At 45.1% G+C, this 23,193-nt stretch overlaps 2 protein-coding genes across 2 annotated transcripts in view; one reads left to right on the top strand and one right to left on the bottom strand.

Annotated features, from left to right (window-relative positions):
* Window positions 1-481: 481 nt before the first annotated feature.
* LOC147711209 (Golgi integral membrane protein 4-like) lies at window positions 482-1,123 on the top strand. The gene has a single exon (XM_086919433.1). The coding sequence runs from the start codon at window positions 482-484 to the stop codon at window positions 1,121-1,123; it is 642 nt and encodes a 213-aa protein (XP_086775559.1).
* Window positions 1,124-18,549: 17,426 nt separating this feature from the next.
* The window catches only part of SDHB (succinate dehydrogenase complex iron sulfur subunit B), a 126,819-nt gene continuing 122,175 nt past the window's right edge, over window positions 18,550-23,193 (bottom strand). The window contains exon 8 of the mRNA XM_086921990.1: window positions 18,550-18,808. Within this exon, the coding sequence (XP_086778116.1) occupies window positions 18,728-18,808 (81 nt within the window). The 3' untranslated portion in view covers window positions 18,550-18,727. The remainder of the gene's footprint in view (window positions 18,809-23,193) is intronic.

The raw sequence follows: 23,193 nt of genomic DNA, 5'->3' as shown, positions 1-23,193 counted from the left end.
TCCACGGAAAAGTGACGAGCTGTACGTCGAGGCCACGTGCATCCTGCAGAAATATTCGCCTGGGATTCTCTGATAACATCCATCCATGTGTGCCCTTGCTCGAGGAGCATCCTCACAGGCGCCGCGGAAGGGGCTCTGAGGGGGCAGCGTGCACAGGGAAGGCTCGCAGCACGCGCAGTGGTGTACACACGGGCTGGATGTACCACACGGGATGGATGTACACACGGGATGCCAAAGCTGCACTGCCCTGGGTGCGGACATACCTAAAGTGGACATCAGGGTTGATGCCCGTCTGGGATGCACAGCGCTCTGACGTAACAGTGTGGCATTGTGAATTCACCATAACCTCATCGTCGTGACGCTGAGAAGGGCTACATAGGCAGGCGCGTGGCTGGCAAGACTGTTAGTCCGACATTACTGACAAGGTGCTAACGGGAGTCGGAGGGCCCGGCCCTCGCTGACAGGAACCAAACTCTCAGCAATGGGACTCGGGTCCTGTGGATTTCGCAGGCGGAAGAGGATTATTTGGATAGGCCTCTGCTTGCTGACATTGATGTCACTGGGGACCACGCTCTACCTGTACAAGCACTTACAGGAGAAAGTGCAGAGCTCCGTGAACCTGCTCCAGGAGTTCAAGCCGCAGCAGGAGACGCTCTCTGCGCAGCTGGAAGGGATGTATGAGCAGCGGTCCAGGCTGGAGCTGTCCCCCCAGAAGGAGCGTGCGGAGCACAAGACTAAGGACGATTTTGTAGAATTTAAATCAGAAGCTCAGGAAGCCCTGAGCAAAAAGAAGGAAGACGCCATGAACCACTTCGTCGCCCTCCCCTCTCACCACAAGGTCCTGAAGAAACAGCATGAAGGAGTGAAGAAGCAGCTCCTGGACTTGCAGGAGCAGTATAACTCTCTGAAGCTGGAAAACCGGCGAGCGTTGGAGAGCCCCAACAAGAAATATACAAAGCTGCAGCGAGAGAATGAGAAACACGTGGGGATGCTGCTGGTTGCGATATCGAAACTAATGGAAGAAAATATGGTTCTTCGCAAAGCACAAGAAGAGGTCCGCTCTCAGCTGCTTAGTGCGCAGGAGCAGCTGAATCAGATGCGCCGGATAAATGACGCTCTTTAGAGGATTCCAAGCTTCAATTTGGTCACAGCCCTGAGGCACCAGCAGTTCCAGTTACAGGCCCCAGATTATGAGCGTTCCCGAGCCTCTGAAGCTGAATTGCAGAGTATTCATGAACAGACTGGCCTACAAGCGAACATTCTGGCGACACCGACAGACTCTGGGAAGAAAACCCCAGAAGGTGCTACCTTGACAGGAGAATCTCTCCGCAAATTGTTGGTACCCCAGACAGGGTCTCTTGATGTTCTGCCACAGCCAGCATTGCCACCAGTAGCTGCCCCAGCTACTGGTGAAATGGGGATAAATACCTGGGACCAGCCGTGCTCATGCAGGCATACAGATGGATGGTGGACTCCAGGAATGACATCACAGAGGAGCGCCTGGCCAAACTGCAGCATCCATTCTCCCTTTACTGATGCCACACAATCATGAATTGCAGAAAGACATGCCCTAAGGGCTTGAATCCTGGCAGGCAATTGCTGAAATCAAGAAAATGATGGCAAAGTACAAAGAGAAGGCTGCAGTCAGCGCGTGATGTGACTGAAGATTTGCAGATGTGTTTCTGGGAGTGCATTCATGGTGCGGGTGGAGGGGGAAGATTCTGGCTAGTGGGGAATTGTAAGAAGATTGTGATGGGCCACTCAGCACCTTTATTTGTAATCTTGCTTGTATTCTAATTAATTTAAAATAAATAAACCTGTGATAATTCAGTGGCACACGAATAGCCAGCTAACAATCTTTGATAGCCTTATACTCTAGTGTGTGTGAAAGAGAGAGGGACAATGCAAGCTCTCAATCAAAGGGGCCAAATTAGGAACTTAACGAATATTGGATTCCACTCCATTCTTGTAAGCCAGGTACTGAAAGCAATATTACTCTCTCCCTTGCTGAAGACAATAGTGGAAAATCTCTTGTTCCCGGCAATCAGGAGAGACTAATGGAAGCCAGGCTACTCTTCGCCATTCAAAGAGAATCCACAGAATCTCAGCCAGCAGAGAGTAGGGGAAACTACTTTCTCTCTTGTCACTGAAGCATAATGGAAGCAATGCCATCCACTTCCACCGAAAGAGTATTTGGTGCTATTTTATTCTCCCCTTCATGGCAGAGAATAATGGACGTTATTGCAAATTTTTCCACCCAGAAGGGAGCCGTGGAAGTCACCCGACTCTTCCCTCTCCGAAGAGAGGAGTAGAATCTTCCTCCACACTCCAACCAAGACAGAGTAATGAAAGCCAACCACCTCTCCACCCAAAAGAGAACTGTAGCAGCCATGTCACCTACTCCACCCAGCCATTATGCGCTCTCCCTTTCTCACCATGGCAGTGCCAGGGGGCTTCAAATCTCATTTAAACCATGATGGGCACCTGTAATACACTTTAAATTCAAGGGAAATAGAGGTATGATCAGACTCATCCCTTCAGAAGCTCTGGCCTGTTAGCACATCTATCTATTTCCTCATTGCCTTAACCTGATATGGGCTACATAAGGACAACCTCATTACATTTGCTGACTAATGATGCACCATTGGTTGTTAACCACTTGCAGGGAGGGTTTCTAAAACGAGGTTCAAGGTCAATTTTCACAGGTACCTCATTGTTTCAGGTTCTAGGCCATAGAGGGTCCTGCATATTTTTTGGCCACTGAATTTTTAAAATCAGTTTAGCCCTTTTTAGGTCGAGGACTCCATCGCACTGCTGTAAGCAGTGTGGGTGGAGCCCGAAGATTTATTATTTCTTAGAGGGGGCTTGAAACCCGCCCCTCTTCTCCATTGGCTGGCCTAGTAAATGCTGGCCAGCCATTGGAGGAGAGGGCCGTCACTTAGTCCAAGCCCTGTCTTTTTCAGATTCGGGGGCGTTTTTTTAAAGGTTCTTGTTTTCTTTCTCCTCTTCCCATTGGCTGGAATTTAACATTCCAACCAATGGGAAGAGGAGAGAACGAAAGCACGCCCCTCAATCCCAAAAATGATGCTGGTTTCTCCGAGGCATTCCTGCCTCGCCTCGGAGAAACATGGTGGCGCTTGTTAAGCCTTCCGTGGCTTCTTTATTTAATTATTTAGCCGCGCATTGACTCTACTGCCTATTTCACTCCCCTGCCCACCTCCATGATCTGGCTGCCGAAGGCGCCCCCGTTTTGGCTCTTGCCTACTCTGCTTGGCTCTTAGCTCCCTCGTCGAGATCTGTGCAGTGAGTAATTGTCCTTAATTTCCCAGCACTGGCTCTTAATAAACGTTACCCGAATCCTCGATGGCTGCCAAGTGAATGTCTACTTGAGAAGAGCGTGATTCGCTGTCATCGTTGCAATAAAAATTCTAAACGGCGAGGGCACTGCTGACAGCAAATAATGCGGCCATGTTCCAATTGAAACAGAAAGACTCTTATTATTGATATTACTTGTGCTTCTGTTTGTGAGATTTTTTTACTGCTGCCACACAATCATGAATTGCACAAAGACTTGCCTTAAGGGCTTGAATCCTGGCAGGCAATTGCTGAAATCAAGAAAATGATGGCAACGTACAAAGAGAAGGTTGCAGTCAGCGTGTGATGTGACTGAAGATTTGCAGATGTGTTTCTGGGAGTGCATTCATGGTGCGGTTGGAGGGGGAAGATTCTGGCTAGTGGGGAATTGTAAGAAGATTGTGATGGGCCACTCAGCACCTTTATTTGCAATCTTGCTTGTATAATAATTAATTTAAGATAAATAAACCAGTGATAATTCAGTGGCACGCGAAGAGCCAGCTCGCAATCTTTGACAGCCTTATACTCCAGTGTGTGTGAAAGAGAGAGGGACTATGCAAGCTCTCAATCAAAGGGGCCAAATTAGGAATTTAACAAATATTGGATTCCACTCCATTCTTGTAAGCCAGGTACTGAAAGCAATATTACTTTCTCCCTTGCTGAAGACAATAGTGGAAAACCTCTTGTTCCCGGTAATCAGGAGAGACTAATGGAAGCCAGGCTACTTTTCTCCATTCAAAGAGAATCCACTTAATCTCAGCCAGCAGAGAGTAGGGGAAACTACTTTCTCTCTGTCACTGAAGCATAATGGAAGCAATGCCATCCACTTCCACCCAAAAGAGTATTTGGTGCCCTTTTATTCTCCCCTTCATGGCAGAGAATAATGGACGTTATTGCAAATTTTTCCACCCAGAAGGGAGCCGTGGAAGTCACCCGACTCTTCTCTCTCCGAAGAGAGGAGTAGAATCTTCCTCCACACTCCAGCCAAGACAGAGTAATGAAAGCCAACCACCTCTCCACCCAAAAGAGAACTGCAGCAGCCATGTCACCTACTCCACCCAGCCATTATACACTCTCCCTTTCTCACCATGGCAGTGCCAAGGGGCTTCAAATATCATTTAAACCCTGAGAGGCACCTGTAATACCATTTAAATTGAAGAGAAATAGAGGTATGATCAGACTCATCCCTTCAGAAGCTCTGGCCTGTTTGCACATCTCGCTATTTCCTCATTGCCTTAACCTGATATGGGCTACATAAGGTGTGTTACCGTTACAACGGAACTTTTACAACGTAATGCTGTTACAACGCAGCTATTACATCGCAAATACCATTACAATGCATGCCATTACAACGCATGGCATTACATAGCAGATGGTATTACAACGCATACCATTACATCGTAAGTATTGGTAAGTATTTAATTTTTTTTTTTAATTTTATTTAATATGTTATTATTGATTTAATTATTATTAATTATAAAAAAATATTTATTTCGTTTTTAAATATTATAAATTAAATATATTAATTTAAGTATTTTTTAAAATAAGTATGAGTATAGGAGTATATGTTTTGGGGTACTGATGTATATGTTTTGGGGTGTTTGGGTATTTTTAGGTTTTAGGGCAGTGTTTGGGTTTTGGGGTACAGGGGTGTTTTTAGGTTTTAGGGCAGGGTTTGGGTTTTGGGGTACAGGGGTGTTTTTAGGTTTTAGGGTAGGGTTTGGGTTTTGGGGTACAGGGGTGTTTTTAGGTTTTAGGGTAGGGTTTGGGTTTTGGGGTACAGGGGTGTTTTTAGGTTTTAGGGTAGGGTTTGGGTTTTGGGGTACAGGGGTGTTTTTAGGTTTTAGGGTAGGGTTTGGGTTTTGGGGTACAGGGGTGTTTTTAGGTTTTAGGGCAGGGTTTGGGTTTTGGGGTACAGGGGTGTTTTTAGGTTTTAGGGCAGGGTTTGGGTTTTGGGGTACAGGGGTGTTTTTAGGTTTTAGGGCAGGGTTTGGGTTTTGGGGTACAGGGGTGTTTTTAGGTTTTAGGGTAGGGTTTGGGTTTTGGGGTACAGGGGTGTTTTTAGGTTTTAGGGTAGGGTTTGGGTTTTGGGGTACAGGGGTGTTTTTAGGTTTTAGGGTAGGGTTTGGGTTTTGGGGTACAGGGGTGTTTTTAGGTTTTAGGGTAGGGTTTGGGTTTTGGGGTACAGGGGTGTTTTTAGGTTTTCGGGTAGGGTTTGGGTTTTGGGGTACAGGGGTGTTTTTAGGTTTTAGGGTAGGGTTTGGGTTTTGGGGTACAGGGGTGTTTTTAGGTTTTAGGGCAGGGTTTGGGTTTTGGGGTACAGGGGTGTTTTTAGGTTTTAGGGCAGGGTTTGGGTTTTGGGGTACAGGGGTGTTTTTAGGTTTTAGGGCAGGGTTTGGGTTTTGGGGTACAGGGGTATTACGACTTTATATAAATTAAATTAATTAAATTAATTTTATTTAATTTAAATACATTATTAACAATATTTACAATTATTAATTTAATTGTATTAATAAACGATTACAATTAAATTATATTATTTAAAAATGTTTAATTAATTAAAGTCTTTTAATTTTATTAATTATAATTATATTATGTATTATTTATAACTTAATTAAATTATAGTTATATTTATTGTAATTAATTACATTATATTATTTTCTATTTATAAATTTTTTATATATCATTAATTATATTATTTTAAATTACTATAATTAAATTAATTATTGTTTTAATAATGTTATATTATTTTTATTATTTTAAATTAATTTAATTAACTTTATTACATTTTTTTAAAAAAAGATATACTTACCAATACTTACGATGTAATGGTATGCGTTGTAATACCATCTGCTATGTAATGCCATGCGTTGTAATGGCATGCATTGTAATGGTATTTGCGATGTAAAAATCGCGTTGTAACGGAACGCGTTGTAAAACATCGCGTTGTACTGACACCAATCCGCTACATAAGGACAACCTCATTACATTTGCTGACTAATGATGCACCATTGGTTGTTAACCACTTGCAGGGAGGGTTTCTAAAACGAGGTTCAAGGTCAATTTTCACAGGTACCTCACTGTTTCAGGTTCTAGGCCATAGAGGGTCCTGCAGATTTTTTGCCCACTGAATTTTTAAAATGAGTTTAGCCCTTTTTAGGTCGAGGACTCCATCGCACTGCTGTAAGCAGTGTGGGTGGAGCCCGAAGATTTATTGTTTCCTAGAGGGGGCTTGGAACCCGCCCCTCTTCTCCATTGGCTGGCCTAGTAAATGCTGGCCAGCCATTGGAGGAGGGGGCGTCACTCGGTCCAAGCCCCGTCTTTTTCAGATTCGGGGGCGTTTTTTAAAGGTTCTTTCTTGTTTTCTTTCTCCTCTTCCCATTGGCTGGAATTTAACATTCCAGACAATGGGAAGAGGAGAGAACGAACACGCCCCTCAATCCCAAAAATGATGCTGGTTTCTCCGAGGCATTCCTGCCTCGCCTCGGAGAAACATGGTGGCGCTTGTTAAGCCTTCCGTGGCTTCTTTATTTAATTATTTAGCCGCGCATTGGCTCTAATGCCTATTACACTCCCCTGCCCACCTCCATGACCTGGCTGCCGAAGGCGCCCCCGTTTTGGCTCTTGCCTACTCTGCTTGGCTCTTAGCTCCCTCGCCGAGATCTGTTCAGTGAGTAATTGTCCTTAATTTCCCAGCACTGGCTCTTAATAAACGTTTCCCCAATCCTCGATGGCTGCCAAGTGAATGTCTACTTGAGAAGAGCGTGATTCGCTGGCATCGTTGCAATAAAAATTCTAAACGGCGAGGGCACGGCTGACAGCAAATAATGCGGCCATGTTCCATTTGAAACAGAAAGACTCTTATTATTGATATTACTTGCGCTTCTGTTTGTGAGATTTTTTATTACATACTATTCCATTAGATTTTGTAAATATACATTATGTTTGTGTGTTCTGTGTTGCTGTTGTTATTTTGATCACTGTTGTCACCGTTGTGGTTACATTAGTTCTTTTGTTTTTCTGTTATTTTTAGAGATGTTATTTTCGTTGCTACTATTATCACTGTTCACTGTAGTGGTGCAGGCGGTACCGTTGTCCTTAGTTTCCAAACTAATCAAGCAGGTTTTAGAGAGGGTGCACGGACATTTTCCCTTCCAGGCCTCGCCCCCACCCGCACCTGGCCGTGGGGGTCAGGGTGGATACGTGCGGGTCACTCTGCTACCAGGAATCCGGGGGAGGGGAGGGACGAGGAGTAATTAAGTGTTTCAGTGCACAGGTTCAATCACGGCGTGGCCCTGCCCCTTCTTTGCACCCCCTCCCCTCCTTGGAGACGGCTCGCTGCATGCCCGGCCAGCGCTGTCTGGGTGTCCGTCCGGCTCTGCCTCTCTCGTTGGTGGCTGTGCAGAGGGTCATTAAGGCTGTGCAAACAGCACTGTGCATGTAGCAGAAGTGATTAATTATTGCACTCACATTAGGTGGACTCTCAACACGTCCTTTGCACTGCACTATTCACTGAGCTCCCCCACCTCGAGGCGCTGGAAGAAGCAGCCAAACTCACACGATCTGCTCTGCAGAATGCTAAACAAAAGCACAATGACGCTGCCCACTCCAGACATGGCATTCAGTATATCCAAAAAGGTTTGAAAGATATTTATCACACACGGACATTGTGTGCGGTGTCTAGAGCTGGTCATTGTGGCGCACAGAAATGTATGTGGATTACTAGCTAATACTACACAACCCGCGCTATATAATACAAAAGCGCCATCGATGACACATCCAGTGCCATCTAATACTACACAGCCAGCGCTACTACTAGACAACCAGCGCTATTTAATACTACACAACTAGTGCTATCTAATACTACACAACCATCTCTACGACTACACAACCAATGCTAATACTGCACAAGGCCTCTATCTAATACTGCACAACTAGGGCCATCTAATTATACACAAACAGCGCTATCTAATATGGCAATGAGACCAGTAGTGTTGAGGGAGAAAAGAGTATCCGAGAACCCTGCACAATAATTGTGCACTTTCTCTCTTAGCAGAAAAGTGTAATCCTGGCCAAATCACATAATCTGCCCATCCCCTGTTTGATAAAATCGACAATGCCTAAACAAAACATAAGAACTAGACGCTATATCACTTCTGCAATGCATCACAATGTGACTTTACAGACGAGTGCGCGGGACAGTGCCTAAACAAAACATAAGAACTAGACGCTATATCACTTCTGCAATGCATCACAATGTGGCTTTACAGACGAGTATGCGGGACACGGGTGTGTGGCAGAAGCAGCAGAAAGCACACATCAAACAGTATGTGTCTTGCTTTATCCACATTTTAAATTGTTAAATAGCGCCCACTTGAACTGAATTGCCTCATGGCACTGTGGATAGCGAATGTGTTTGTGAAAGGCACTTAAGCACTGTCCGGAGAGGGCAGGGGGCAGTCAAGTTACTGTTTCATTATGCCATACTCGGCCTCGGTTCGATGCAGACTCCGTTTAACATTGGACATCACAAATGGCCCCTGGTTAGGTGTGAGCAGCGACAACAAGCGCTGCGCTGACACTTCTTTACATCTCTTCAAGGACCGCATCTTTTGAGTCCCTACTCACAACTGAGCTGGAGGATTGTTCGATATCTGCAACAAGTTGACCAGGCAGCCTAAGTTCCTATGCCAGGGCTGAGTATCTCACCAATGTCTGTGTTTTAACTTTGCATTCTGGGGCTTGTAGTTCGGAATGGTGTTAGGCACAGAAAAGAGTACAAATAATAAAAAGACTGGAGTGGACAAACCGCTCCTACCCACGTGCCAGCTTTAATCTTGTGCCTGTTCTTATTGTACAATAAATTCCAGCTAACCCCTCCCCCCTTGCACTGTGGCCCGTGGTCACATCCTGGTCAGGTGCGGGCCACTAAAGACAGTTAATTGCCTCCCTATGCACACGCTGCCAGGCTCGGTTGGGGAGAGTTAATTGCCCTTTTTAAGCAGATCTAACTCTCAGCTTTTGCAGCCTGTATCTCGGCCCAATTTGTCATTCGGAAGATCAAAAATGCGAGGTTGGGGCGGAAAATGTCACTTCTGAGGCCCGGACACATCCCCGGCCCCTTAAATTGGAATTTGCCGGAGTGAGCTGTCCTATCTGGGTGATTTACGCCTCTGTAATCCTCGGGCGCAGGTCTCCTTAATACATTTCACTTTGGAAGCCAGGCAATATGCCTCGGTAATTAGTGCATTTAAAGCAGGTTCCTCCTTTAAAGTACCCGTCCTGCCTGAACGACCCACAAAAACCGGGCTGTGTTCATGAGATCAAAAGGAGACCTTAAAGGCAGCTTTTTTTGTTGATTCACTTTTTGAAATGCTGTTCATTAATTTATTTATTTATTGCTAATACGGAACGGCAGTTCCTGCTCCGCTATCTTTGAAGGATTACTTTATAAACAATTTCAAATCCCATGGTAGGAGACCCTGGATGCAAAATGTGTGTGTGTGTGTGTGTGGGGGGGGGGGGGCTCTGTGTGTGTGTGGGGGGGGGGCTCTGTGTGTGTGTGGGGGGCTCTGTGTGTGTGTGTATGTGTGGGGCTCTGTGTGTGTGTGTGGGGCTCTGTGTGTGTGTGTGGGGCTCTGTGTGTGTGTGTGGGGGGGGCTCTGTGTGTGTGGGGGGCTCTGTGTGTGTGGGGGGGGGTTCTGTGTGTGTGTGTGGGGAGGGGGTTCTGTGTGTGTGTGGGGGGGGGTTCTGTGTGTTTGTGTGGGGGGGGCTCTGTGTGTGGTGGGGCTGTGTGTGTGTGGGGGGCTCTGTGTGTGTGGGGGGCTCTGTGTGTGTGGGGGGCTCTGTGTGTGTGGGGGGCTCTGTGTGTGTGGGGGGCTCTGTGTGTGTGGGGCTCTGTGTGTGTGGGGCTCTGTGTTTGGGGGGCTCTATGTGTGTGTGGGGCTGTGTGTGTGGGGGGGCTCTCTGTGTGTGTGTGTGGGGGGGGCTCTCTGTGTGTGTGTGTGGTGGGCTCTCTGTGTGTGTGTGTGGCTGTGTGTGGATAGCTTTTTTGTAGGTGGCTCTATGTGTAGATAGCTTTTTTGTAGGCGGCTCTAAGTGTGGGTGGCTCCGTCTGTGTGAGGGTGGCTCTGTGTAGGTGGCTCTATGTGAATGACTGTGTGGGTGGCTCTGTATATGTGTGTGGGTGGTTTTGTATGTGTGGCTCTGTGTGGGTGTAAATGCAAAAGGTCATGCATTTGCGAGCGATTAAGCTATTGGCATTGTAAATGACAATGCCATTTATTTAACGATTAAGCTATTGGCAATGTAAATAACAATGCCATTTATTTATTATTAAAAAAAAAATGTCATGAGCAATGCCAATAGCTCTACCTTTAATAATGCAGAGACCATTGCATTGTAAAGGCTTGTTTGAAAAGGTCCCTCTGCTACTCTTTGTTGTACATGTCATTTTTTGTCATAAAGTCTCTCAGCACAGTGGCACCCTACACCTCCCCTATAGTTTTTAAATACTAATTCTTTGTTACTGACCGTCATGATGGCTATTCCTTTCGATGTTCAGAGATGGCCTCTGGACTGATGATCATCTCTAAATCTGAGGGACGAGGTCCATCAGCATGATGGAGGTAATGCTCTCCGCCACTCTGTCAAATAGAGTACCGTCTTTCAAATGCTAAATCAGCCATCAGTAAAGAATAATTATACGTGAACTTAGTTTGTGGAATCCCACACATCCATTTATCCTCATACAGTGTAATAAAACATCGGAAATAAAAAATAAATAAATGAATAAATAAAAAAAAACTGTGCTGTTAAAGGTGGATTTCTGTAAAATTAGTCCAATGGGCTATTATAGCTGCATACATACTGCAAAAAACAACTATGTTGCAATTAACTAAAAATTACATTATACCGACAAGAAAGAGAAAACTTGGTAAATATTGTTTGAGTGGGAAGGCAAGGGGGAAGCCCTATACTGATGGTCAATATTTCTTTTATTACCAACTCATCAGTAGATGGAGCCAGATAGCAATGGAAAATGGAGGTGTTTATTGTCTGCTGCCAGCGAAGAGCCAAGCACCCAGGTAATAACACGTGAAGTCCAACTTCTCACTTTGGCACCTAGGCTGGTACAAGATGAACACAAGGCAAGCAGCAGCAGCCACCGCAGTGGGGGCCTATTTAAGCTCTTTCCTGGAACTGTAAGATAGACCTGGAATTTCCCCTGGCTATAGGGGACCTTCCTCACTAACTGAAAGTGCTGGATGTGGAGAAACAAGAAAAGACTCCCTTGCCTCTGCCCATCCCACGATCTACTTGCAAGTGAAATTAGGAGGTGCACACCCTATGTCACTCCATGCCATGCTTTGAAATACATAGATTTAATGTAGATTATGCAAATCTACATCCGTTACTACAAAACAAGAAAAATATTAATATGTATGCCCTGATTAAATCTCAACCAGTAATACAATACCTGCCTATTTCTGGATTGATCTTTTGTGCTGGAGGGAGCCTAGCTACACTGAATAAGTACCAGGTAGCACATTGGTAAAAAACAAAAGAAAGATGGACACACGTCTAGTCAGGTTTTTTTTTTGTTACATGAACAATTTTTGAAATTTCTTTTCAAATTAACCAAACGACCTCTACTCCCATTAATTATCAAAAAAATGAGGACAATCAATTTTTTTTAGATTTTCTCAAGATTTATTAGTTGGAAACTTAGTAACTTCTGAGGTGCCATACGATTCTTGAAATTCTTAATAAACTACTGCATTAAGGTCCCAAGAACCGTCAGCTCAATCAATTGTGACATGGAATGTAATCTTGTTACCACACAATTTCGACATAAATTCACATTGGCAAAAATGGCTGATAAAATTGGTTCTTGCTGATTTTGGGTGCAATAAGCCCCAAAATCTGAATGTATGATTTCATGATTAATGATTTCAATGGCAGTAATCATGGTTGAGGGACGATTATCTCACCTGAAGTATTTCAATTCCAGAGGTAGAGAAAATGTGCATGTCTGTGGTAAAACTGATGTGACAGATGAGTAAAAAAAAAATTGTCTAATGATAAAAATGCCATTGGATATTTTATCAGTATGACTATGTAAAGAACAAGCATTTGCAATACAATTGGTCTCGACTTTGCGACCGTATATATATTTAGCTATGCAGCACATTAGCCTGGGTGCTGAAACATCTACTGTACTTTAACATGGAGGGAAAATAAGCACCAAACTGCGTGACACACCAGGTATAGGAGCACATGAAGAGAAATATTACCTTTAAGCAGGAAATGATATAATCCAAAGCAGTGTTTTTAATATAAAATCAGGGTCTTCGGTGGTCATATCACTAAAAATACAAGATTTGAAAAAAATATTACTTTCTACGGGTGCTCATGGAAGACGATTTCTATGGACTGGAATCTAGAGACTGCTAAAATTATCCTGGTATTTTACTGAACTCTGCTGGTCATTTTCTATCAAGAAAGTTAAATAGAGGCAATTGACAAAAAAAAAATAAAGTCCCTAAGCAGAAAGCAATTCTGGTATTTTACTGAACTCTGCTGGTCATTTTCTACTAATACAGTTAAATAGAGGCAGTTGAACAGAAAAAATAGTCCCTAAGCAGAAGCAGACAAGTCCTAGGGCTGATCTCCAGAGCCCACAAAGTACATACACATATATGTATATACTAAAGTATATAAAAGAGGTCACGAATGCTCGACCTAAAAATGGAAAGAACTATGGATGGATAACTAATAATATGCATATTTTGCACCTCAGGTTTCTGCATGACATGAAGTAGAGATTGAGAGTGAAGCCTCACTTGCTTATGCAGTCACTCACAATCCTGGGGTGAAAAAATTCCTTTAATCGCAACCAACCATGTGCAATGTTTTGTTATGTGTAGCCTGCGTGCCCTCTTCTCTGCTCAGATATGCCGTCATCATCTGGGAGCCATGAATAAGCAGATGTCTTGTCACCCCACCCACACTTCTCTGTATGGGCCTTTCTTCTCCTAAAAATAAGGAAAAACACTGGGCAAATAAATAAAAACACTTTTTGTATCGTTCCGTTGCGCAGAAACATACAGGATTTTTATGAGGCAGCACTAAGCCACTTTTTTTGACTTAATGCTGCATGATAAATACCGTTCCCTTTAACGCAGTTTTCTGTGTTAAAGGGGCATGCATTGGGTGGTGCTGTGGGCGTTCCCAGCAACATCCATGACTTTTTGACACTGCCCAAGGGAGGTTTAAGGGAGGCACGAGGAGAAAGAACTTTATCTCATTGTTTTCCCTTTTCAGGTCGAGGACCGTAGGCTGCGCTTGCGCAGTTCGGTCTGAAGATTTAATGTTTTTTAGTTAGGGGGCTTAAACCCGCCCTCTTCTCCATTGGCTGGCCTCGTAAATGCTGGCCAGCCATTAGAGGAGAGGGGCGTCACTCAGTTCAAGCCCCGTCTTTTCCAGATTCGGGGGCGTGTTTTTTCTCTTCGTTCTTGTTTTCGTTCTCTCATCTTCCCATTGGCTGGGATTTTACCTTCCAGCCAATGGGAAGATGAGAGAATGAAAACCACGCCCCGAATCTGAAAATGACGCTAGTTTCTCCAAGGCATTTTTGCTTCGCCTCGGAGAAACGCGGCGGCGCTTATTAAGCCTTCCTTGACTTCTTCATTTAATTATTTGCCAGCGCATTGGCTCTACTGGTTGTGCTTCAGCCCCTTCCCATGCCCGCCACCGTTTCACTTCAGCCCCTTCCCATTCCCGCCCCCGTTTCAGCTGAGCCAGTCATCAGAGGCTTGCTGTATCAACCCGAGAGGCGCTTGTTCTCCAACTGAAACCCGGAGGCTGCATGACATCATTGAATAGACAAACGAGAATGAGGTCAGGTGCCTGCGTTGTCCTAGTCGCGACCGCCGACCCCCAGCCCCGTGTGAGCGGAGCGCCGCCTGCTGTCAGGCCCACTGCGCCCGGGAGCTATATCTCTCGAGATATCAGTATTAAGAACATTGTTGTTTTCAGAATCTGTCTAATCCATTTCGTAAACAAGGTATCTCAACATGAATTTAGCCTTTCCCTCTAATCGATACAAGAGTCTTTGGTGATTTCTTCCATCACCTTATATACTGATGTGGGGATACTGAGAGAAAAACATTCTGACTGACACGGACCTGACCCCGGGTGCTCCTGTCCCCGTATGCCCTTGAGTGCCCCTGACCCCTTGTTCACACCCCCCCCCCTTTAAAACCCCTGTTCATGCCCCTGGGTACGCAGCCGGTGTCTGTTGAAGGGGTGAATTTAGCGGTGGTCTCTGTGCCCATTCGCCTCTGGGCCTCTCCGGTAGGGAGAAGAGGTGACGGTGCCACCAGTCAGTGAATGCCACTCGTTGGGGCCCCCATCCTTGGCTCCATAGCCCCCTGTCGCTGCTCCCCCGGCCACTCCTCGGCTCCATGGCCCCTCTCGCTGCTCCCGTGGCTAGAACACAGTATAGAATACAATGTCTACACACTGGTGAAGCGCTGACCGTGTGTAAACATCATTGCATTGCCGTTTGTGTAGCGCTTCCCTGCCCCCTGCTTGGCCCAAAGCGCTGTCTTGGTTGTGAAATTATTAGCTGTCTGCATGAATTATGTGTCTAGCGCTTCAGTGCCCTGACAAAGTCATACAGCGCTGTGATTGGCATCGGGCGCATGGTGAGTCCTGTGTGCATGCAGGCGTGTTCATGTGTGTGCATGCAGGTGTGAAGGTATGTGAGAGACTCTGTACAGGTGTGTGCGCATATTTGTAAGTGTGTGTGTGACTGCAGCTGTGAGTGTGTAGTTACAGGTGTGTGCTCAATTGTGTGTGTGTGCATGTGTGAATGAATGTGAAAAGCTGTGTGTGTTTACAGGTGTGTGTGTATTTACTAGCGTCCATCTTCCTGGGCCTCTCAGGTAGGGAGAAGAGGTGACGGTGCCACCCGTCAGTGAAAGCCACTCATTGGGGCCCCCTCCTCGGCTCCATGGCCCCCTGTCGCTGCTCCCGCGGCCCCTCCTCGGCTCCGTGGCCCCTCTAGCTGCTCCTGTGGCTAGAACACAGTATAGAATACAATGTCTACATACTGGTGACCGTGTGTAAACATCATTGCATTGCCGTTTGTGTAGCGCTTCCCTGCCCTCTGCTTGGCCTAAAGCGCTGTCTTGGTTGTGAAATTATTAGCTGTCTGCATGAATTATGTGTCTAGCGCTTCAGTGCCCTGACAAAGTCATACAGCGCTGCAATTGGCATCAGGCGCATGGTGAGTCCTGTGTGCATGCAGGCGTGTTGTGTGTGTGTGTGCATGTGTGAATGAATGTGAAAAGCTGTGTGTGTGTGTTTACAGGTGTGTGTATTTACTAGCGTCCGTCTTCGTGAATGTATGTGAGATGCTGGGCACGAACAGGTGTGTGTTTGTATGTACTGGTGTGTGCGCAGGTGTGAGTGTATTTGAGAGGCTGTCTGTATTTGGTGTGTTTTTGTATGTACTGGTGTGCGTCTGAGTGCATGTGTGAATGAATGTGAAAGGCTGAGCGTGTGTTAACAGGTGTGTACTAGCGTCTGTCTGTGAATGTATGTTTGATATGGGGCGCAAACAGGTGTGTATGTACTGGTGTGTTCGCAGGTGTGAGTGTATTTGAGAGGCTGTGTGTGTACAGGTGTGTATTTGGTGTGTGTTTGTATGCACTGGTGTGCATCTGTGTGCAGGTGTGAATGAATGTGAAAGGCTGTGGGTGTATTTACAGTTGTGTGTGTGTGTACTAGCTTCTGTCTATGAATGTATTAGATGCTGGGAGCGAGCAGGTGTGTGTATGTAGTGGTGTGTCTGTAGGTGTGAGTGTATTTGAGAGGCTGTGAGCGCGCAGGTGTGTATTTGGTGTGTAGTATGTACTGGTGTGTGCGCGCAGGTGTGAGTGTATTTGAGAGGCTGTGTGCGCGCAGGTGTGTGTTTGTATGTACTGGTGTGTGCGCAGGTGTGAGTGTATTTGAGAGGCTGTGTGCGCGCAGGTGTGTATTTGGTGTTTGTATGTACTGCTGTGTGCTCAGGCCTAATGGATAAGGAACTGGCCTCCTAAGCCAGGGATTGTGGGTTCAAGTCCAACTGCGCAGCCGAGATTTAATGTTTCTTAGTAGGGGGCTTGAACCCGCCCCTCTTCTCCTTTGGCTGGCTTCCTAAACGGAGGACAGCCATTGGAGGTAAGGGGCGTCACTCGATTCAAGCCCCATCTTTTCCAGATTGGGGGGCGTGTTTTTTCTCTTTTGTTTTCGTTCTCTCCTCTTCCCATTGGCTGGAATTTTACCTTCCAGCCAATGGGAAGAGGAGAGAACAAAAACAACGCCCCCGAATCTGAAAGTGACGCTGGTTTCTCCGAGGCATTCTTGCTTCGCCTCGGAGAAACGTGGTGGTGCTTATTAAGCCTTCGTGGCTTCTTTATTTAATTATTTTGCAGCGCATTGGCTCTACTGGTGGTGCTTCAGCCCCTTCCCATGCCCGCCCCCGTTTCACTTCAGCCCCTTCCCGTGTCCACCCCTGTTTCAGCCGACCCCGTCATCAGAGGCGAGAAAGATGGTGGTGCTTCAGCCCCTTCCCCTGCCCGCCCCTGTTTCAGCCGACCTCGTCATCAGAGGCTTGCTGTATCAACCCGAGAGGCTCTTGTTCTCCAACTGAAACCCGGAGGCTGCATGACATCATTGAATAGGCAAACAAGAATGGGGTCAGGCGCCTGCGTTGTCCTAGTCGCGACCGCTCTGTGTGTGTGTGGGGCTCTGTGTGTGTGTGTGTGTGGGGCTCTGTGTGTGTAGGGGGGTGTGAGGGGTTCTGTGTGTGTAGGGGGCTGTGTGTGTGTGTGTGTGTGTGTGTGTGTGAGGCTCTGTGTATGTGGCTCTGTGTGTGTGGGTGTGTTGCTCTGTGTGTGTGTGGTTCTGTGTGGATAGCTTTTTTTGTAGGTGGCTCTATGTGTAGATAGCTTTTCTTGTAGGTGGCTCTATGTGTGGGTAGCTCTGTGTGAGGGTGGCTCTGTGTAGGTAGCTCTATGTGAATGACTGTGTGGGTGGCTCTGTGTGTGTGGGTGGGTGGTTTTGTGTGTGGCTCTGTGTGGGTGTAAATGCAATAGGTCATACATTTGCAAGCGATTAAGCTATTGGCATTGTAAATGACAATGCCATTTATTTAACGATTAAGCTATTGGCAATGTAAATGACAATGCCATTTATTTATTATTTTTAAAAAATAAACAATGTGCAGAGACCATTGCATTGTAATTGCTTGTTTGAAAAGGTCCCTCTGCTACTCTTTGTTGTACATGTCATTTTTTGTCAAAGTCTCTCTGCACAGTGGCACCCTACACCTCAGCTATAGTTTTTAAATACTAATTCTTTGTTACTGTGAGTGTGTGTGTGGGGAGGGCTCAGTGTGTTTGTATGTGGCTGTGTGTGTGTGGGGCTCTGTGTGTGTGTGTGTGGCTCGCTGTGTGTGTGTCTGGCTCACGGTGTGTGTGTGGCTCACGGTGTGTGTGTGTGGGGGGCTCTGTGTGTGTGTGTGTGTGTGCGTGTGTGTGGGTGTGCGTGTGTGTGTGTGTGTGTGTGTGTGGGGCTCGCTGTGTGTGTGTGTGTGTGTGGGGCTCGCGGTGTGTGTGTGTGTGTGTGTCCCGGTCCCCCCCCCCCCCCAAGCACGGTGCCCAATTAGTTCATTCGTATGCTGCTTCCAGTGGTTCAAAGTAAAAATAACTACACATATATCTCTTCAATTTTTGTTGACTGCCAACTTGAGCAAGTCTTGAAGCATGCAGACAACAAACCCTCCCAGGGGAAAAAGCAATGAGATTGACCAAATGAAGATCAGAGCATGGCTAGCTGAAGCAGCCACATGATTGTGTTAATAGATTTCTATAATTTTGAGACTTCATGGATATATCAAAGAAAGATTCTGCAGCATTTTCAAAGTCACTGACAGTTCCCTTAAAATACCCGGAAGAGAAAATTGAATACATGCAACAGGGTGCAAAATTCAAAAAGCTATAGTGGGGTAGGTGAGTGCCTGGAGGTTGATAAGTAAGGAGGTGTCTTACATTAGCTGGAGCTGTAATTAAAAGCCATTTGCTTATTAGCACCAAGGAATAAAATCCAACACAAAAGAGAGAAAGGACTGAAGTACTAAATAGCCAGAATGTTCACTGGTTTATTAATCTTTACATTAATTATAATACAAGCAAGATTACAAATAAAGGTGCTGGGTGGCCCATCACAATGTTCTTACAGTTTCCCACTGGCCAGAATCTTCCCTCTCCACCCCGCCCCATGAATGCACTCCCAGAAACACATCTGCACATCTTCAGTCTCATCACGCGCTGACTGCAGCCTTCTCTTTGTACGTTGCCATCATTTTCTTGATTTCAGCAATCGCCTTGCCAGGATTCAAGCCCTTTGAAGCAAAGCATATAAGATAACGGGAGTGAGTACAAAACACAAGAGGCACCCATACAACACTAAAGTAACACTGGTGGTGTTTCCATTCCCCTGTCCTCAAGGTACCGTAATTATACACTGAGTAGGGTAACAATAAGAGTACAGAAAACCTTTGCTACAAACAAACAAAATCTAAATTATTCCCAGGACAAGGCTAGATACCCAACTTGAGAAAAAACCCAAAGCGTATGAATGTGTTTGAAAAACAAGTTTAGTAATACACCAATTAATCTAGGTAGAGGTTATGGAACACCAAAAACTTCATTGGCAGGGCAATAAAGTATTATTGGGGCGGGTAGCTGAAGTGCAAGAGCTTTGTTCCTGCTCCCTATCGGAGTTGGGTGCTTCAGATCACAAATAAAGTGCATAGGTACGGTTGCTTGTCGTAGCATTTGTACTGCAGCAAGGAGGGGTGAATTTGTGGAGCTCTCTGTGGGTTGCAGTAGTGACAGAGCAAAGGGTAGGAGGGAACAGCGAGTTGGTGGTTTATTACAGACTAAGTACTATCTAAGATTTGTCAAATCAAGTTCCTCTAGGGATTTGCGGAGTACATTAACCGGCTGCGATTTCTTTGGATTACTCTACTAGTGGTTCTTGTATCCCCAAAGAAATTCAGGACTGAGAATAAATAACAGAACTTTGTATGTGCTATACTACCACGTAGGATGCAATGTTTGGAACTCATCAATGATTGTAAAACACTGCTAATGGACTTACAGGGTGGCCACAGAGTATGGACTCCCATAAGACAAACCACTGATATCAGGTTGGTTACAATGCATCACATTTCCTAAGGAAATATGCATAATAACATATGCTACACAAGAGTCTTAAATTACCAGAATCCCAAGTAATTATAAAAAAGTGCTACAAAAAGCACGAGCATTAGAAATGAGAGCCTCAACATGCATACAAATGAAACATTCAACATACTCAAAACAGAAATGTGTTAAAAAAATAAAAGGCAAGAATTCTAGAATTAATATTAAACATATACACTTAGGGCTTCTTTACACATGTAGGACATTTTAACCATGCTTGTCGGTTTGCAGTGTAGGTATGTGGTGGCTATGGGGGCTAACCTGAAGGTTTCAATAAGTGAGTGGACAAGCAGCTCTGCTGAGAAACAGTGTGGTGTGCGCAAGTGCCCCTCTGAAGGGTTCCACCCATTACCACATAAGTTACCAGATTGCATTATAGTGTCCCCACCCATCCTTTAGAATCAAGAATTGTCTATGTTTAAAACTGAAGGACTCCGATTCTACATCCCCACCCTGCTATTACACTTACATAGAAGCAATATCACTTTATTAAGTAGTACTCATTTTATCGACCACAGAAGTATGAAATGGAAAGTATCCCACAAAAATATCACTGCAGTAGGAACATTAAGCCACTGAGAAATCTTAAGAGCTGTTTTTGCTTACAAAGTTAATCACTGGGAATTTCGGTCTGTGGGTAAAGCCTCTTACTGAAGAAATGGGAGTGCAACTACAGGCTCACAGGGTTTAAAAGGTGAATATGCCTGCTGCAGAGAACAGACCTAACCTGAAAGTCAGAGGATTGAATCCTGCGAACAGAACATTGAGAACTGCACCTGCTGCAAATATTTGCATGTAACTGGACAGACGTACGTTTGAATCCTTGCACGGCTAACTCAAGCTCTCATTCAATTGAGTTTGATACAAGAAGCAAAGTAGAGTTTGTTATTCAATAACACTTCTAAGTAAAATCTAAGAAGCAACCAGTTGAACAAGTTTATTAACTTCGGTAACCCCTTACGTGGTATCAACTCTATCTAGTCGCAGATTCCTTAACTTAGAATATTCCGCAGGCATCAGAGTGGATCTGGAAACTTTTTCAAGCAGTACCCTTGTGGGCTAGTAGGTGGCGTCGTTCGGCTCGTTGCCAGCCGCGCCGGAGTGACAGGAGCTGTGCCTATATAGATAACATTTCTGTGCAGACCTCCATTACTTTGAGGACATTTTCTCGCCAGAAGTGAGGAGCCACGCAGGATGGTGATGTACCAATGAGCAGACACCAAGGACCTCAAAAGGGTTACCCCATACGGATCAATCCGTTAGCACAGCGGAGAGGATTAGTAAGGAATCTGCAGCTGATAAAGTCTCTACCAGATATTGCATTACCGAAGGGAAGTAACTTGTTTATCTGATAGACTTCTGGCAGCAGATTCCTTACCTTAAAATATATACCCAAGCAATACCTCCCCAAAGGCGAAACTGCAAACAGATTTAGGACAACAAGTCCTGGAGTACCGAACAGGCAAAGAGTCCGTCACAACGGACATGACTGTCCAGGCAGTGTTGTTAATTAAACGCAGGCAGAGATGCCCATGTGGTAACCTGACAGAGGTCCAGGAAGGGAACTCACAAGCGAACAGTGGTGGCAGTCTTGACTCTGGTGGAAAGAGCCTGCAAGGTCTCAAGGGGTTGCTTCTTCGCCAGTGCATAGCAGATTGCAATACAGAGCACAATCCATCATGAGAGGGTCAGTTTTTGCACAGACTTCCTTTCCTTGGCAATGAAAAGTTGATTGTCCACCTGGAACTCTCTGGAACGATCAATGTAGAATGGCCCTGCTCTTTTTGGATCTAGAGGGTAGAGTTTCCCCTCCTCTTTAAAAGGGTGAGGCAGAGCAAATAAGGTAGGCAATGTGATGGCCTGGCCTACATGAAAGGGTGTCCAAACTTTCAGCTGGAAAGAGGCATGTGTTCTCAAAGTAGTTTGTCTAGGAAAAAAGTTGTGCAAGGGGGTGCACAGGAAGTGCTACAAGCTCACTAACCCTCCTGGCTGATTTAATGGTCACTAAAAAGAGGTCAACAGGCATAGAGGGCAATTGTTGAAGGGCTCAAATGGCAAGCACATCAGGAACGTCCCGTTGGGGCAAGGCAAAGGGTTTTGGAGAGAACAGATGTTGTAGCCCTTTCAGAAACCAAGTCACAGTTGTTATGTTATGCTAAAAAGGTTTTATAAAGCGCTCATACACCAGTTGGTTTCATGGCGCTGATACAAGGAAATGCCGACCCGGAGCAGTTTATTCGTAGGCCTGGATGTACAGCCATGTTTTAAGGGATTTTTCTGAATTTCAGCAGATCAGTGCTTGAACGGATTTCCAGGGGGATGGAATTCCAAATTCTACAACCAGCAACAGATTAGAACACATACACACATCTGACAAACCTTAGAGGCACTAAAACAATATAACTCCATGACAAATCAGAACACACTAAACCAACAACCACCCAAATCGACACAGCTAGTCTAAATAAAAGCAATACTGAGGACACTAAAAAGTCAACATACTCTATTACCACTAACAAGTATTTCAAACCAGGTCTCTACACATACAAATCAATACAGAAGGCATGGAACATAATTGGTAAAGACCTCAGGTTACACATGCACCAAACAGTAACCCCTGCAACATTTGCCAAACATGTACACAAAAACAGCATATTAGTCACACCCACACTATGATGATCCAGTACAGTCAGAAGACTGCTTGATGGAACTCTAAAAACGAGGGCATGTAAGCACCCAAACTCAGGGCTGATGGCAATACAATTATATGTAAATCTTGGTAGCATAACAGTCACCATTAACACAAGCCTCTGACATATCACATTTTCCCATACTACTCCCACCCAAGTAGCAGTTCTAAACCAAGGGCCACTTGTGCATCACTTCTCAAAGTACAAGCAACCAAGCTGATCCATGTGACCATGGTCAGGCCAGTCAAAGCCTAGAGCCTCACTCAAGCCTTCCACTAGAATCCAGGACGTAAATACGTAAGAGGCCAAATTACTCTCCAAGCTGCAAAAGCATACTTGTGTTGTACAAACTGAAATAAACTGTCTCTTAGCAGGACTGATTAAAATAGGATTTGAGACAACTGGATTACCATCTTTGGCAACCTACTTTCAAGTTATCCACATGAAGTTAAGAGAGCGCGCCTGTATTTCATACTGGCAAACTACAGAATTTTCGAAGACAAAACCTAAACATAGAAAGTTACGAATTTAGATTTATAAAAAGTTATTTTCCCAGAGTTGACACAAGGGTGAGAGGTAGGAAGGAACAAGATGAGCTGGAGTGGAATGTGAGAGAACATCAGTCATTCAGGCTTTCAAAAGACTACAGGTAAATGTTCAAGGCTGTCCTGAATCATGAGAGAGAGTGGCAACAGCCCATAGTTGGCTCTTCAATTTGTAATTGCACCAGCCAACCTGAGGCCGATGGGTTGAAATCTGGATCAAATACAAGTTGCTTTGTCTGCTAGGTTTAGATTGATGGATTAAAGATTGCAAGAAAAGTGTATATA

The sequence above is a fragment of the Lissotriton vulgaris genome, chromosome 5 (genome assembly GCF_964263255.1).
Source record: "Lissotriton vulgaris chromosome 5, aLisVul1.2, whole genome shotgun sequence".
NCBI classification, from domain to species: domain Eukaryota; kingdom Metazoa; phylum Chordata; class Amphibia; order Caudata; family Salamandridae; genus Lissotriton; species Lissotriton vulgaris.
This window is presented reverse-complemented; position numbering and strand designations above follow the sequence as displayed.